Genomic DNA, 17,199 nt, shown 5'->3' with positions numbered 1-17,199 from the left:
TGGCAAACAGGAACATGGTTTGTGTAACAATGTCAACACATTATTAGCTGTTTGATAACGTAGTCAAGCCAAAGGCTAATAATATCAATTACCGTTACGTGTCCGACGTTGTAGAGATAGATATATAAAATGCATTAACATTCTAATACTTCGACTTTGTAGACGACTCAGTATAATTCACTCTTCCACTTCTTCTGAATCAGTTTCATGTTCAAACACATATGGCTGAATAAAACCAGTATTTCCACTTGCCATTGTGCAGCGTTTATTACAGTAAAGTTGACCGAGTGGATCTCTGAGCTGGTGTGAGTGAGTTATTTAATAGGCATGAAGAAATGTTTTTCACAGGAAAAATGTTTAAATTTGTAATTTTGGTGATCAAAGATCTTTAACAGAGACAAATAAATATTGAGCATTCAAAAGCATCCCTGGTAAGTGGTGGAGTCAATCCTGTCAGACTAAGAAAATAGGTATCAGCACTATCATTGTATTCTTTTCCTTTCAAACATAAATAATAATATTGTTTAACTTTTTAAAACAAGTAATAAAAACTCGGTGAGTGTTTTAGCGCAATTTTCTGACCTCATGGGATCACAACACTAAGAGATAGTAAATCTTTTCCTGGTTTTTTTTTTGTACGTTCCAGAGATTAGACCTTCCTTAACATAATGCCGAAAACCCGAAGTCTCTAGGTGGTCTGGTTGAGGAGTAGATAGAAGTGCAAGATTGGTGCGCACAGACAGAACAGAAATCATGAGTTAACAATCGCAATTTTGTCCGGTGGAAAATTGCGCTAAAAACAGCTTTTAATTAATAGAAAGAGAAAAAAACATTTTTCTTTACTCAGTTAAGTGACGAAGTCTCACATATCTCACAAATCTCCCATACATTTTTTTTTTTTAATTGTTTCTTTCCATTGAGATTTGTTTTAGCATTTTTCGCTCTTTCCCTCACTCAGTTGAGTGATAAAGACTTCACATCACTAGCCAACCTGTCTACACTGAGGCCAACACTTCATCACCACACTTCACTATTAGTGTACAATCACTGAAACGACACTTAGCTGTTCCACTGCCTAAGGGGAAGATGTGGATGCCTGGCTCAGAAGCATTACAGACTGCCTCAGATCAAAGACAATTGAACTGTTATTATTTTTAATAATAATCATAATTTTGAGAAGATTCCTGACACACGATTTAAGCCAGAACCACAACCATGTGGAGCTAGTCAGTGAGACCACCAGTTCTCTAAGCCATGCCTTCCCAGCGCAGCTGAAATTAAGCAACAAGCATATCACCCACTTTCAAGAGGAGCTGACATGTGCCAAGAGCCGCACAGACAAGCTGGAAGTGGAAGCTGCAAGCTGGAAATGAAAGTCCAGGACGACTTCAAGTGTCAGACCACTGAGTTCCTGAGAGAGCTGATGCACACTCAACGCTGCACAGACTAGCTCGAAGTGCCCGATGAAGTGGAGCAAGAAACAAGTTGAAGTTTCAAGAAGCTCTTACAGTCGCTGAACGTGACAAACAAGAATTCAAGACTGTCCAGAAGCACCTGGTAAAGCAACTCCAATCTGCTGAACATCTACTACAGAAAGCCAAATCTGATGTTAAAGACAAGAACTCTAAAATCAATGCTCTGGAAGACCCCCTGGAAAGCTACTGGGTGCAACGGATCACAGTTGATCCGTTTCCAGGCCCCACGGTTCGACACGCATGTGATTCGCGGAATTGCTAAATTTAACCCTCATAGAGTGAAGTTTATAATTTGGACGTGTTTTGTATTGCCAATTTACACATTCAAACCAATTTAAACACGGAAGAAGAGGCGAAAATCAGGACTCGCACGTTATCTGCGCGCACACAGAGAGAGAGAGAGAGAGAGAGAGAGAGAGAGAGAGAGAGGCGAATTTCAGATAGTGCTCGAACACAAATTGATTCCTCTTTTGCGTTTCCTTGCCCTTGAACAGACACATACACACACACACAAAATTATGTCTAAATACCCATCTCGGCATGTATTCTCTCGGTTATGTCATAAGTGAACAGTTGAGAAAGAAACCGGATGTTTGTCAGTTTTTTTTCGGTCCGTGCATTCGGTCTTAAAGTGACAGCAGACACCTAATATTCCTACTGTTGTCTCTGTGTCATTTATGTTAATAAAACAACAAAATACAGCTTTAACAAAGATTTAAACTATATTTAATTTCTACAGTGAACAAATAGTGTTATTTTACATTTAATTAATTAATTTCTGTACCTGAATACTACTGTTAGACTTTGTAACTTTGTTATTTAGTATTCATCTCTGCTTGTAATTTATGTATTTGTTCTTATTTTATAACTGACTGCTGACTTATTTTTAATAATGTTTATACTACAGGGCCGTTGAATGCTTGAATCTGATTGGTTGACGAACGTTCTAAGGTGTGCATTATTTTCAGGGAAACGCACAGCTAAAGTAGTTCCAGGCAGGTCTCGACCGCATTACAGTTCCATATCACTTCGCGTAGTCAACTGTAATAACGGAAAATAGGATACAATTCATAACAAGAAAAAACATTTAGCCCCATGCGCTTGATCTGCAATTTTCAATGTCTAGCTTCACAATCAATGGAAACATGCAGTTTAATTTTAATAAATAAAGTATATAGTCCTATATAATCAATAGAAAATTAAACTGAATATAGGCTAAATAAATGGATAGTCCTGCAGCACGGATTTTTATTGCAGATAATTTAACAAATAAATAATTATTGATTGGCCTACTTGTTAAAAGGGCTTTGTGTTTCATTTATTTGGCTAGTCTACTGTCATCTGTCAATAATAGAAACAAAAGAATGAACGAATTAATTAAAACGAATTGAATTAATAAATAAATAATAATATTGACGCACATGCTTTTCTGTCTCATTATTGCACATCTCTCTCTAATAACTGCATTAATAACTGCATAAAGCCGGGGACACACTTTAAGGCCGGTTATGAATGTAATTTGATACTTATGACTGATCATGCCCAAACGCGTGTTCAGCGCGTTCAGTCTGTGTTCAGAGTCGGTGTTTAAAATATGCTGCGATGAAAACAGTCAGAGAGTGTGTCAGCTAGTCGTGTGTCCCAGCATTAGTCTGCTATCAGTGGCTCAAACCTCCGTTACTAACTCTAAAATGACGTTTTGGAATTAGCAACGGAGGCATGGGATTAGATGCGTAAGAAATTAGTCCTACATACAAGAGCGTTTTAATGACAAAAACTTTACAAACGTCTTGAAATACATAATCTGAACAATGTTTCGAGGTGTGGTAACTGTAGTATAAGCGGAATAATTGACTTCAGGCCGTTGAATTATTAGAAAAATAATGCACACCCGAGGTGAACGGCCACTCCGCTTCGCGTCGTGACCGCATTACCACCTCGGGTGTGCATTATTTTTCTAATAATTCAACGGCCTGTCGTCAATTATTCCTTACTTGAACTTTATCAGTTAGACTAGAAGTTTTTGATGTGGCATCAAAGAACTTCAAGTGAGCTTTAAGTAATAAATGAAAAGCAAAGTTACATTGATTGATTGTTATGTTGATTTTCTGTTTTTTGTTGCCTTACTAACATTAAATGGATAGTTCCACCCCAAAATGAAAATTGTCAATTTACTCTGTCAGACTGTTTTAAACCTGAATAAGTTTCTTTCATCTGTTGAAAATAAAAGTTATTTTGAAGAACGTGGCTAACCAAACAGTTGCTTGTCCCCAGTGAGTTCCATAGTATATTTTTCCTGCTATGGAAGTCAATGGGGACCAGCAACTGTTTGGATAGCCACTTTCTTCAAAATATCTTATTTTGTGTTCAGCACAAGAAAGAAATTAATACAGGTTTGGAACAAGATTAGAGTAAGTAAGTAAGGACATAATTTTCATTTTTGGGTGAACTATCCCTTTAAGGACAAGTGGCAGCATGTTTACTATTAGGCTACTGTCGCTTTAAGACCTGGACGCATCTAATATATAGGCATGTGTGTATTTGACAGTATTAGCGCAATGAGACTCGAAAGATAACTTAGTCCAGTAACCAGGCACTGTTTGACAGGCTTTTAGTGCCTGTGCGCTTCGGGTGTATGCGCTCAGAAAAGCACGTTAGAACAGCGCATCAGCACGCGAATGAAATGTTTAACCGGCAAAGCACATGAAAATAATTAAATTTTGTGAATTGCAGTGTCCCATGAGTGTCACTCTATTTCTGCGTTACCACGTGATGTGAATGTACGTTGCGTCGTGAGATTGAGGCGCCACAACTACAACTGATAGAATGCACTGTAGCATGATACTTTTTTTCATGATACGATTTTTCTTCAAAAGCAGATCGTGGAGACATTTTAATTGTCCACGATCAAAAATCGTGATATCGCACACCCCTAGTCCACAGACAACCTGTTCACACAAAGTCAAACTATCAGCTACTAAGTGAGACACTGCTTAAAGGGTTTACAGGCATGGAGTCTAAAAATGTACTGTTAACCGCCTTGAAAAAAAAAAAAAAAGAAAAAAAAAAAAGGTTGACAAGAAACTCCCCAAGCCTACTACAACCGTTTTCAACAAGCCTACTTTGGTGCACATAAGAAAACCCGAACTTGAAGAGGATATGAACTTCAAAACCCTCTTCCTAAGAAATCTGCACCCTGGAGTAAGTCATCACCTAGGCCTCATGTCCTGCCCTAGCACGATGACAATCCAATAGCTACGTGACCTGACACTAGGGCTGCCCCCAAATAGTCGACTAAACGTTAGTCGATATGAAGAGGGCTTGGTCGAATACATTTTCATTAGTCGGTTGGTCGCAAAAAAAATCACGTGAAAAAATTACGCAATCAGGGGCTGCGCACTGCGCAGTCAGTGTATGACATGACATCAAAGCAACAAGAGATCAACGAGATCTGATGAAGGATGAACTAAAAATGTACTTGGCAGATTAAACAAAGGTTAAATTCGGGACCATTGGCATGGTGGCAAAAAAATGAACATCGATATCCAAAGCTCGCTAAAGCAGCTAAACGCCTCCACTGTATCCCTTCCACATCCACTCCATTAGAGCGCATCTTTTCAAAGGCCGGCTTCATTGTGAACAAGTCGAGAAGCTCCCTTCTTCAACAATGTGGACAAGCTGGTGTTCCTCTCACATAATATGAAAAAAATAAAATCGAATTGAAAGCTTAGGTAAGAATGCTTAATTTCCTTTTTGTAGTGTTTCTGTTTGCTATCCGTTAGGCTATATAAAAAAAAAAACGGGTATTTTTATAACGGGTAGGCTATACAAATAAATAAATACATATTATTTTTATTTATTCGTTTTTATATAATGCAGAAGTTAAAAATTAGTCTGATGTTTGCAATTTGTTGTTTTAGGTCAAGACTCATCCGTCGTCTTAATGGCAGTTTGCGGCTTTGCTCTGATATTTTTTATTTGTATTAGTGTTCTTTAAATTATTCGTTCCACATTTTGTCTTAAATATAGTTGTTCTAAACAATTTAATCAAATACTTAGGCTGTTGATTTGTTTGCCGCCTTCTTTTTTATTCTAAGTTTTGGCGTTGTGCGATGTGCCATGTGCATTTATTAAATTGTTCGTTTTTGTTAATTTTCCTTTTGAACAATATAAAAATTATATTAATTTTCCACTGTATTTTTATACCAAACAGCATTTTTGCTACTGTATTTATTTGGGGGTTTTTTTCTTGTTTTGTACTAGGCCTAAGTTACTAATAAGTTTATTTCATTTATTTTAAAGAACGAATTTTATTTTATTTTATTCAAAACTGTAACTGTTACAGTTTGTATTTTTGATAATAAATTATTAAAATGCACAGGCAGTCGGATTGCTGTTTTTATGTTAGGCTATAATTAGCCTATAACGTTCCGGCCACTGATTTTTGTGTCCGTAAGCGCTGTATACTTTAAACGCTTTACTATTCTGTTTTAAGCGCTTAATTTTCATTTTGAACGCGCTAATATCATGCTTTAGCATTTTCTGTCATATGGAAGTGTTAAACTTCAACTTGGACTATACCTTTCCTTGTATATACGCAAGTTTTTATATTAATATCATAAATGAACGATTATTCGACTAATCACTAAAATGCAGGAGTGTTAGTCGACTAGGAATATCTTTAGTCGGGGGCAGCCCTACCTGACACACAAGGCCTACATCAAACAAAGACAGCCAGCCTCAAAGAAAGGTTCGAAAACATCCACAGTTTTAAACTCCATCGCCCAAGACACAAGCCTTGCACTGGAAGACACACAGTGGCATGACAACACCATAAGTCCATGCCAATGACAGCTACCTAGGGGTGGGCGATCTGACGATTTTATATCGTGGTCAATCTTGAAGACGTCGATGATCTACTTTTCAAGTGAATCATAGAGACCGTGATCTTTTATGTCCCCGTAATAGCGGGACTTTTATTTTGATGGCTTTGAGAATGGCAGCGTCTGAGCACACATCGCTCACATTCTCCATCTTTACTATTACTAAATTGAACTGTTAAACAAAGAAAGTAAACGGTTTACGAAAGAGTATCATAGCATTTGCTTTTACAGATATTATTAGTAACAGAAAGGCAAACACTATTAATACATTCTCATTTACCTTCAGCAAATGTGAATTTATATAATTTAAACAAATCTTTGAATATCTAATAAACATTTAATTTCACAAACCTTGTAGGCTTATTCGAATTTAGCAGTCAGATCTTCTGAAGTGCACATTTGTAGCCTGGATGATCGCGTGTATTCTGTCCGTTTGAATTGAATGCGGACAGTAGAGTTCAGCTTCACTGGAGACGCACGATCGACAAATTGTGAACCCTTGATTTCAAACTATGCTGCGCTATATTTAGTAGCCCGCTATGTCATATTCATGTAATTTTCACTGTGCTGTATGTAATATTAGTGATACCTTGTCTATTTGAAAAAATGATTACCAGTGTGCACAAACTTAGATTACTGAGTGCCCTGTTAGTTACAGTGTTTACTTTTTATAAAAAAAATTAAATGTGTCTTTATTTGTTAAACATACTGTAATATGATAACAGAATCAAGAAGTTGCTATCTAAAGTAAGTCTGTTTAATTTAGAGAATTATTTTTTAATTAATTTTCAAATTATGTATTTAAATATTAATTCAAATATATAGGCTTTATACATAAACCAGGACCCCGCGCAGCGTATCTTAATGAGAGTGCAAATTAGTACCTGTCTGCCTGGCGGAAAAATTAAGTTTTAAACGTGCTCATATTTTAGAGAATGTAGTTAATATTTACATTATTAATGATTTATCATATCCATATTACTTGACCCGCCCGATCCGCGGATTATCCACAGCGCCCACGGATTTAACGCGCATCACTAATACTCTGCTCTTTAAGATATCGGCATCACTATCCGCGCATCACTAATACCCTGCTCTTTAAGATATCGGCATCGGCCATTAAAACTCTAATATCGGTCGACCACTAGTTTAATGACTATATTGACAACTGATTGTTTAATGCAGTACTGTGTTTTAAATTGTGCAAATAGATAAAGTCCATAGGCTTGTTCCAGTCTGGATATTCTCAATAGTATATCTCAAAATTGGGAAGATCGCGATTCAAATCATGGATTGTGATTGTTTGTTATAAGATCACGATATGAAATTTTGGGAAGATCGCCCACCCCTACACGTACTACACAAACTGCTGGGAAAAGTCATGGGACCAGCCATAATTCTCAAGAAACCCAAAAGACTGAACAACTGGAAACCTAGCTGGACATCCAAAGGAGATCAACCAATGCATTCAAAAGCATCCAATGTGGGTAATCAACGACGAAACCTACCTAGACACCATTCAGTTAAGCACAGCACTGAGGATGCCCAAGAACGAGAAAATATACAATAAAAGACATGGAACCACTAATGAGGCAACTGAAAGTGTTCATCGAAAACAAGCTAAACATGGATGAGCACCAAGATGAGTCATGCTCGTTATGACTAGTGATGGAACGGCCAATGATCATCTGGTACACCTTCATAATGAAGATGATTGATCCACCTGTTCTACAACACCACAGAACAAAGGTGTCTCTCACAGCCAACCACCAACAAAGACCCAGAGGTACCAGAGAAACCCGTCCTGGTTACGCATCACTCACAAAGAAACCACCAAATGAGCCCCAAAATCAAGAACCATGTTTATGCAACAGTAACCACAATAAGCATAGAAGGTCAGAAAGTCTGCCACCACCAGAAGGCATCACAAGAGGAATGCAATGTAGGAGTAAAGTTTTGCACTACAGCTCGACACAGCCATGCCAAACTACCTCCCACTGTCTGCCAAAGAACTTCCTGCCTTACTGGAGTGACTCCCGTCAGATCATGGATGATCCCTTGTCCAAGGCAAAGATGCAAAAAGTCAATTGAAACTCAACTGGGAATAAACATGGGTCAAACCTACAAGAAAAGTGGGGATCAACACAGACTGAAACAGATCTGACCCTACCCTACACCCTACCCTCTACCCTCAACAAACATGTTCTTCCCACAGGTAGAAACTAGCTTCAGAAAGGAAACATGTAACTATCCACCCAACAAATAAAACACCTAACATTAAGTTAAGGTACATGACACCTTAGCTGTGCAACTGTAGTTGTAAGCCATACCAGAAAACACTCAACTGATTTGTTTTGTTTCTTCTCTTCCTTTATTAGGTAAAAAGGCTGTCTACCCCATAAGGGTCAAGGTAATGATATTAAGATTGACGCACCACACCTAATCTCTCTAACATCCTAATATCCACCTTAAAATCAAATGTGAGAGAGAGAGAGCTCCATGCACATCCACATTTTTACCACAAATTATGTCACCAGAAAATTAAAGGTAAACAGTCTCAACCTAGAACAATTTCTCCCAAGACACAATTTCAGGCATGAAAAGACCTCCAGCAAATCAACAAACCTGAAAACCAAGGACGCCGACAAATTGCTAATAAATAGTGCTAATGTGCTAATAAATAGAGTTTTCACTATAGTTTGGATATTAATATCCGTGACAGAGTTTATAGTTATAACCCATTCAAATGAACGCTGGACGATTCTATGTTCGGCTGTAAAATTAAGTAATTCTTTCCAAATTCCCAATAAATTAATGAATAATCCTTTGAGCTAAATTAACCTGTTTCCAAGCACACACACTGTTTATATACTAACTTAGCAAAAACATTTTAAGTATTTAACCCAGAATATCCTTTTAAAGGAAGCTTGAGGAGGTCCATGTCATTACCTTCTGATAATACACATCTATGCCCATCTACACATACACATCTCGGAGGGGACCATTAGCAATACAAGAATACAAACAAGCCATTTCATAAGATGTCTAACCAAAACATGGCATATTTTCTACTTCATTCTCAATTGTAATATTTAATCCCATTAAAACTGGCAACATGCGCGCAATCAGCATGGGATAAAGCTCAGAGTAACAAGACAGACATCAGGATGTCAATAACTGGAGAGTCACCTCTTATCCGCTGAAGGCAAGGTAAACTGCCAACATATAATTTACAGTCTATTTGAACTATTATAGCAGGTAACAGGAAATAAAATGGGATTTTAGAAAACTGTTTTCCCTAAAAGCCAAATTGCAAAGATAAATGGGCATACCAAGACGTGCAGCCAGGCCCAACAGCCATTTGACGTCTTCTGTGTATGGGGGGCTACGGGAAAAGTTGTTCGGATGATCGTTGTGGGCCCTCCTTCCCAACATCTCCAAGGCCAGCATACCTAAATAAGGACAGGAACATTTCGCCATCAACACTCTGTACTGTACGACACTGTACTGATCAAGTATTGAATTGACACATGCACCCAAAAATCCTAATCTCCAGGACTTATGAGTACTGATAGAACGGAAATCATGCCTTAATTAATATTTCTCACTGTGAGAGTTCTTTGTGAGTCCTGCAACATGGACACAACCGACCTCTCCCTCACCTCTCTTGATAATTAATCACCACAATTCAGGACCAGATGGATCCTAATGGGTGCAAAACAGCAACATAAGGACAGGCAAGCCATGCCCTAATGGATCTATGTAATTAGAAATCAGGCGTCCTTACCGACTCTGTAGGCCGAGTGGAGGTAGTGCAGGCCCTGCTGGCTGATTGGTTGACTGTGCTGCTCGTCTTCCACAGGGAATGGTGCACTGACCAGCGAGGTGGGCTGGGACGAGAGTCCTGGAAGAGAAGTCCCCTGAATGGCCTGGATGGTGGCGCCTGAGTGTACTCCTGCTGCTGGGCAAAAAAAGGGGAGAGGATGTTCAGGGGTGTCTATGAATTTGCAGACTGTCCAATGCTTTCCCAACAATTTCTGGAAAACTGGTAAGAACTGTACTTTTGTCTGCACTGAGTTTAAGGTGCACTAAATAACTATGCTTAAACTAAATAACTCAACTATGTAACTATGGTCTATGCTTTCAAGATGGCGCCGCAAACGGCCACCTCTGTGTGGAACTCTCCAGTTGTTTTACTGTATTTGTTAGTTTGTCCTGTTCTTTTTTGTTTTTCTTAAGCAATCAGTTTCACCAGGGATGAACTGCTGAATATTCGGCAGTACACGCTACCCAATCTTCTACAGGTTTTTGATTATTCTGACGTTTTGCTGAACATTGTAGTTTGAGGAGCAGCAGCGAAGCCGAGAAATCTAGTCAAGAGAAGCGAGCCGGAAATCTAGTCAAACTCAGACATCGCGGCTTTAGAACCACGCTGCCTAGTATCCATCTGGCAAATCTCCGCTCTCTACCCAACAAAACGGACTACCTTCTCTCCTGAATCAAAAAAAGGACTTTTCAAACTCTACAGCTGTGTTTCACAGAAACATGGCTGAATGGAGCCACTCCTTTTTCCTCTTTCATCCTCGTGAGTGTTTACATTCCATAGCAAGCGCATGTGAGTGCAGCGCTGCAAAAGCTGGCTGATCCAAACACAGAGGAGCAACATCCGGACTCTCTTATTATTATTCTTGTTGACTTTAATCAAGCAAACCTCACCCTTGAACTGCCAAAATACAGACAACACATTACATGCCCAACCAGAGAAAAAAATATTTTGGACCACTGCTACACCACAATAAAGGATGCATATCGGTCCATCCCTAGAGCAGCTTTAGGACTCTCTGATCACTATCTGGTTCATCTTATACCGACCTACAGGCAGAAACTGAAATCAGCTAAACCTATAATAAGGACTGTTAAAGGATGGACTAAAGAAGCAGAGTGGGATTTAAAAGCCTGCTTCAATTGCACTGATTGGACTGTTTTTGAAGCTGCTGCCACTGATTTGGATGAACTCACAGATTATGTCACACCATACATCAGTTTCTGTGAGGATATGTGCATTCCTACCAGGACTTATTTAACATACAACAACGACAAACCGTGGTTCTCAGCGAAACTCAGACAGCTTCACCAGGCCTAAGATGATGCTTACAGGAATGGGGAAAAAAATCATGTACAATCAGGCCAAAAACACACTGACAAAAGAGAATAGAGTGGCTAAAAGGAGACATCACAATCTACAAGACGATACCATCCCCCAATTCTGTAGGGAATAAACAACTGGCCGATGACCTGAATGATTTCTACAGCAGATTTGAAAATCAAAGTCACACCCCACACCCACTCTGACAGTCTCTCTGCACAACAATCAACACCTCCAGTAACCCCACTCTTCCCCCTTCTGCACTTCAGATCAGTGAAGAGGATGTGTGTCGGGTCGGGAAACAGAAGACAAGGAAAGCACCAGGCCCAGGCGGTTTCTCACCAGCCTGTGCTGTCCAGCTGGCCTTCATCTTCTCGCAGATCTTCAACAGATCACTGGAGGAAGTCCCTTCCTGCTTCAAATGCTCCACCATCATCACCATCCCCAAAAAAAACAAAAATCACTGGCTAAATGACTACAGACCAGTCGCTCTCACGTCTGTGGTCATGAAGTCGTTTGAAAGACTGGTACTGGCACACCTGAAGGATATCACAGGACCCCTGCAGTTTGCCTATCTAGCAAACAGGTCAGTGGATGATGCAGTCAACATGGGACTGCATTACATCCTGCAACATCTGGACAAACCAGGGACTTATGCAAGAATCCTGTTTGTGGGCTTCATCTCGGCCTTCAACACCATCATCCCAGCAGTCCTTCATACTAAGTTAACCCAGCTCTCAGTTCCTAGCTCTATTTGTCAGTGGATCACCAGTTTTCTGACAGATAGGCAACAGCTAGTGAGGCTGGGGATATTCACATCCAACACCTGCACAATCAGCACTGCGGCACCCAGTGATTGGAACTTTTTACGAAATGGAAGAAACAATTAGTAAATGTTTTTAAAAAAAATGATGATGTGTTTTTAATGTTTTTTTTCTTATTATTTATTTATTTTTTCTTTTACTTTTTTGATAATGTTGTGCTGCTCATTTTGGCCAGGTCATTTCTGTAAAAGAGATTTTAATCTCAGAAAGTTTTATCTGGTTAAACAAAAGGGCAAATAAATGAACAGTTAAATGCACCCACTGGGCAATGATAAATATGTGCGCAATACCACTTTATTTTGGTATTTGGTATAACATTTATTTTGACATTAACCTACCTCTTATTCCATTCCCAGAAGACAATTAACCTACCTCTTATTCCATTCCCTGTTAATTCTATTCTATTCTGTTATATATAGCACACCTGTACATACAAATTTTTCTATTTTTATTTATATATTATACTGTATATACATACGTATATTATTCATATATCTTTATTCTTTATTTTTTATTTTACTACCTGTGAACTGTTGTTGTCTCTGTGTACTGGAAGCTTCTTCTGTTACCAAAACAAATTCCTTGTGTGTGCAAACATACTTGGCAATAAAGTTCTTTCTGATAACTAGTTTGTTGCACTAACCTTGAATTATGTATATTGAGGGCACTGTGACGAATTGCTCATGTTTCTTATTTGTCTTCAAGCTCCATTAATAAAATGTAATTTTGTACATGTGATATTTGTCACCCATGATTAAATAATATTGACAGACATCTCATAATTAGATCCATTTTTGATTAAGGGAGTGACAATCCAATTCTAAAGTGATTCCTGGTGCATTTAAATGTTTTCTTACTGACTATTCTGTCATGTAAAAACAATTTTGGCAACGTGAGTTGTGTCTCTTGTCTTGTCCTGTGACAGAAGGCTTTATGCTCGATTTCAGAGGAAATTACTAAATCCATACTAAATCCAACTTTTTTTTTTTGTTGGTGTGGTTGCTGAAAAACACTGAGGCCATTTACATTCCTTATAAATGAGCTATGAACAAAACAAAATATCCATAAAATTTTATAAATTATTCTTCAAGATCAGCAACATTCACACTTGTTTGCAGCATGCAAGATGTGAACTGCCACTCACTGGTAATGCAGTGAGCAGTAATAGTGACAGGATGCAAGCAAAATTGTCAATCTTGAAAGGCTAAGCGAACTAGATAGTAAATGAGTGTCCAACCAATTGTTTCAAAATACCATAATTTTTTGCGTTCCCATATGCTCCAATGAGATGGCCTTAAATAGTCGTTTTATTCTATGTAAGTGCAAATAATTTTAAATGCAAATATTAAATCTGATGAAAGTAGTGTTCATCTCTTGCAAATTACTGTATGTTGTAAAATTGCATTTATTCAGAATTATTTTAAATAACATTGGATATTATGCCGAAAGTTGTGTTCATGTTAAGATGGAATTGAAATTCTACAACCAACTTGTCCTTACCTGCCACAGTAGTGCTAAGAGGCAGGGCTGCCTCTGCAGTATGGTATGGGTGGACAGCGATCTGAGTCATGGACGGCACTGGAACGCCAGGGAAAGTGACAGCGGTCGCTGCCATAGGAGGATGAGGGCCAGTGGCCACAGAAAATGGGTACTGAGCACCAATAAAAGCAGGGTGCATTCCCTGAGAAGACAAACAGATGCTCTTAAAACCAGCTTGATACGCCTTCCTCGAGTCATATACCTGCCATTGAAAAATTAAAACCACAAAATTAAGTTAAACCAAGGGGAAAGCAGTAAAGATCATTATACATGTATAAACAAACTAGTATGAGTTTCTCCATTTATATTCTGCCAGGAAAGTCATGCTATGCATCAATGACTGCCAAGTAAGCGTCTGCATTAGAGCTTAAATTTAGTATTAATTACCTTCAGTTAAATGCAGACAAATAATACTACAGACTGAAATAAAAATGCTAAGCACAGGTAATTGAAACCCATAATCATTTCAATAGGAAATGAACAGAGCTCATACCTGTGGGTAGGCTGTCCCAGAGACGGGGAAGACGGCAGGACGGGGGACATGTTGAAGCGGGTGGCCCAGGTACTGCGGGGTGCAGACGGTGGGCAGATGGGTTTGGATGGTGGTGTAGGGATGCAGACCTGCCGTGTGTGCCATGGCTGAGCCCGGCAGCGCATGTGACTGGTATATGGTGGAGCCGACGGAAATGACAGGTACTACGGCGGCTGCCGTCACTGTCGTAGTTACAGCTGAGACACCTGATGAATCCAAGACTCCGGTGTTATCCAGGATACCGCAGCCTCCCTCGGGTGCCGTTCTCCTTGCTCCACCGTTGGCCCCGCAGCGGCCGGAACCCTCTCGTTGGGCCCCTGAACCACCACCCACTGTTTGCTCGTACAGCCAATACCACTGGTGAGCCACCTCGAACAAGACCTCAGGATATACACCGCCTCCCTTCGCAGCCTCCTCAACAGCCATGCAAGCTTTCTCCAGCATCACATTATCCTGAAGATAGAACAATGCAGAAAAGTGTTGTTTAAAAGCAACAAGCAGATGATTTTTATAACATTAGATTAAAAATGGATTGTGATCCAGTGGCTATGTATAATGAATGAGGGCTGTGCTGGACAATACCTGCTCCTTGCACTGCACTAGAGCTCTCTGAATCTCGTTGGGGTTCAGGGCATGAGCGTGAGGCAGGCAGCTCAAGGCCAGCTCTGCCGCAGCACGCACCATGTTGGGATCACGTGCTCGTGATGCGCGGTCTGCGAGTGACGCCACCTCCGGAGGAGTAAGGTGCCCGTCCCAGCATTCCACCAGAATGTTGAGGGCAGCACTCCCAATCTCCATGGCCTGGCCTGTGCAAACACGACAGAATAATTCAAAATCAAACAAAAGGCAGGTTTGCCCACCCATTTGTTAGAATACTCTTGTATTAACTTCATATCCATCCATATCTATCTACTTAATTAGAGCTGCACAATTAATTGTTAAAAAGATCACAATCTCAATTCAAACACTAGAGCTGTGTTTGATTCATCGATACAACGATGTAGTATCATCACATGGTACTTGGCGATACGAGTGTCAATACAGCTGCTTCTGTATCGATTCCGCAGCATGTGTGCAGCAGTGGACCACGCTTAATTTGAATACAAGAACAGTGTTTTAAACGGCATGGTAATGACCTGGAATTAATTAATATAATATACAGGTAAGAACAAGGTTTTAATCTGGCAAGGTTAGGAACATAACTGGGGTTGCCTGATATCAAGAGACTTAATCCCCGAGCTTCAAAATATGCTAAATGTTTTGCTTATTTTTTAACCTGGTAACCATGTGTACACGCTCTGTCTCTGGATAAAAGTGCTGGCTTTCTGAAAACACCGCTAAGCTTGCAGTTTAGCAATCTAAAGTTCGATATTCTATTCACAGAAAAGTGTAATACATCAAGTCTGTGTTCATATGGGCCTGAGAGAGAGGGAGAGAGAGATTGCGCATGTATGAATTACCTCAGTCTGTTCCTCTATTAACAGTGAAGCGCCGGTGAGTTTAAAAAAAACAGTGCTTCAAAAACAGTTAAGTTACCAACTGCTTGCTGAAAAAGATAATGTAGCTCTTTAGTGCTGAAGCGATTTTATTGATAAAAATCAAAGGGCAGCGTTGAGAAGTTTCTGTGTTGCTGAAAATTTCGGGGCGCGCGATCTGTCCGAATGTGTGCGCGTGAGCTACAGTGAAGAAAGCGCATTACAAAATGCTTCTAATTTTTCAGAGTGTGTGTTAATTAGTGCAATGATAACCTATCAGCAATGTAAAGATGATTTTATTAAAATATTAGAATGAGTAGGCTACATTACAATATAAATTTCTTAGAACGAGTACATTTTTATTTATGTGCTTAAAAAACAGAATATTGTACCTGGTGGGGAGTGCCCAATGTTAACATGAAACTTACTCCATTACCTATATTGTTATACAGTGCTACAGAGGCCCTTCACAATGCAGAGGGCAACTGCTTGGTCTGCCTATAGTTTGCAATGGCCCTATAGTATGCAGTTTAATAAACAGCTGTTATACTAAATTCTGCTAAGGTGAAATTTAGTTCAGACCCGTATTGTGATGTATATCGTAATGTGGCATCTGTATCATTATATGCATCGCATTGTGACTTTGTTGCTGATACACAGCCCTATCAAACACCCACACGATCTTATTCCTAAATGACAATGATTCGCCCTTGACAAAATCACACCAGAACATTCAAATCTGCATTAGTGCTGCCGCTGACCCAGAGAGAGCAGATGTCATGTATAGGCATGAAACAGCTTCAAAAACATCCATCCATATCTACCTATCTATATCCATCAATCCAAACATGAGCCTGGAGAGATTAATATACTATAGTATAGTACTATAGTTCTCCATACTGAATTGATACTCTAATGCCAAGGATATGAATTTTAAAAATTACATTCGCATTTCAAGGGGATAATAAATCATTTTGAAGTTTGTGATCCCTGCAGATTACACAATTATCTCTCACCTGTAATCCAGGATACATGTGAGGAATACGTCCTTGACAGCCAGTTAGGAGACACAAAATTATGGAGTCCGAGGGCATACAGGCCAATCTCAAAGGCACACAGATGTAGGTTGCGGTGGGGCCCCTGGTGGCCTCCACTGGCAGAGGGTTGAGTGAAAATGGAGGTGGAGCTGTTTCCTCCAGCTTTAATCAGCACAGTCTTGGCCAGCTCAAAGTAAAAATGGGCAGCTGCCTCGGATGGCTGGTTGGGCACATGTGGAGCATGGCATTCAGGCCGGCGGCCTTTATACCTATAAAGAGAGAAAGTGA

The 17,199-nt window shown here is 39.5% G+C and overlaps 1 protein-coding gene across 12 annotated transcripts in view; it reads right to left on the bottom strand.

The window, feature by feature from the left end:
* zswim8 (zinc finger, SWIM-type containing 8) overlaps nucleotides 1-17,199 on the bottom strand; it is a 51,229-nt gene that overhangs the window by 8,381 nt on the left and 25,649 nt on the right. For 2 of the 12 annotated variants that reach the window (XM_084093359.1, XM_084093357.1), the window contains 6 exons: nucleotides 16,891-17,180; nucleotides 14,982-15,205; nucleotides 14,361-14,852; nucleotides 13,829-14,069; nucleotides 10,146-10,319; nucleotides 9,691-9,810 (listed from right to left, as the gene is read on the bottom strand). In XM_084093359.1, the coding sequence (XP_083949485.1) occupies nucleotides 9,691-9,810; nucleotides 10,146-10,319; nucleotides 13,829-14,069; nucleotides 14,361-14,852; nucleotides 14,982-15,205; nucleotides 16,891-17,180 (1,541 nt within the window). Of the gene's footprint in view, nucleotides 1-9,690; nucleotides 9,811-9,947; nucleotides 10,064-10,145; nucleotides 10,320-13,828; nucleotides 14,070-14,360; nucleotides 14,853-14,981; nucleotides 15,206-16,890; nucleotides 17,181-17,199 lie in introns of those variants that run through there. The other 10 variants (XM_084093360.1, XM_084093358.1, XM_084093363.1 and 7 more) reach the window with 7 other exon arrangements.

This window comes from Abramis brama (assembly GCF_963993115.1).
Source record: "Abramis brama genome assembly, chromosome: 19".
Classification (NCBI taxonomy): domain Eukaryota; kingdom Metazoa; phylum Chordata; class Actinopteri; order Cypriniformes; family Leuciscidae; genus Abramis; species Abramis brama.
The sequence above is the reverse complement of the archived record's forward strand: the minus strand, read 5'-3'. Positions and strand labels throughout refer to the sequence as shown.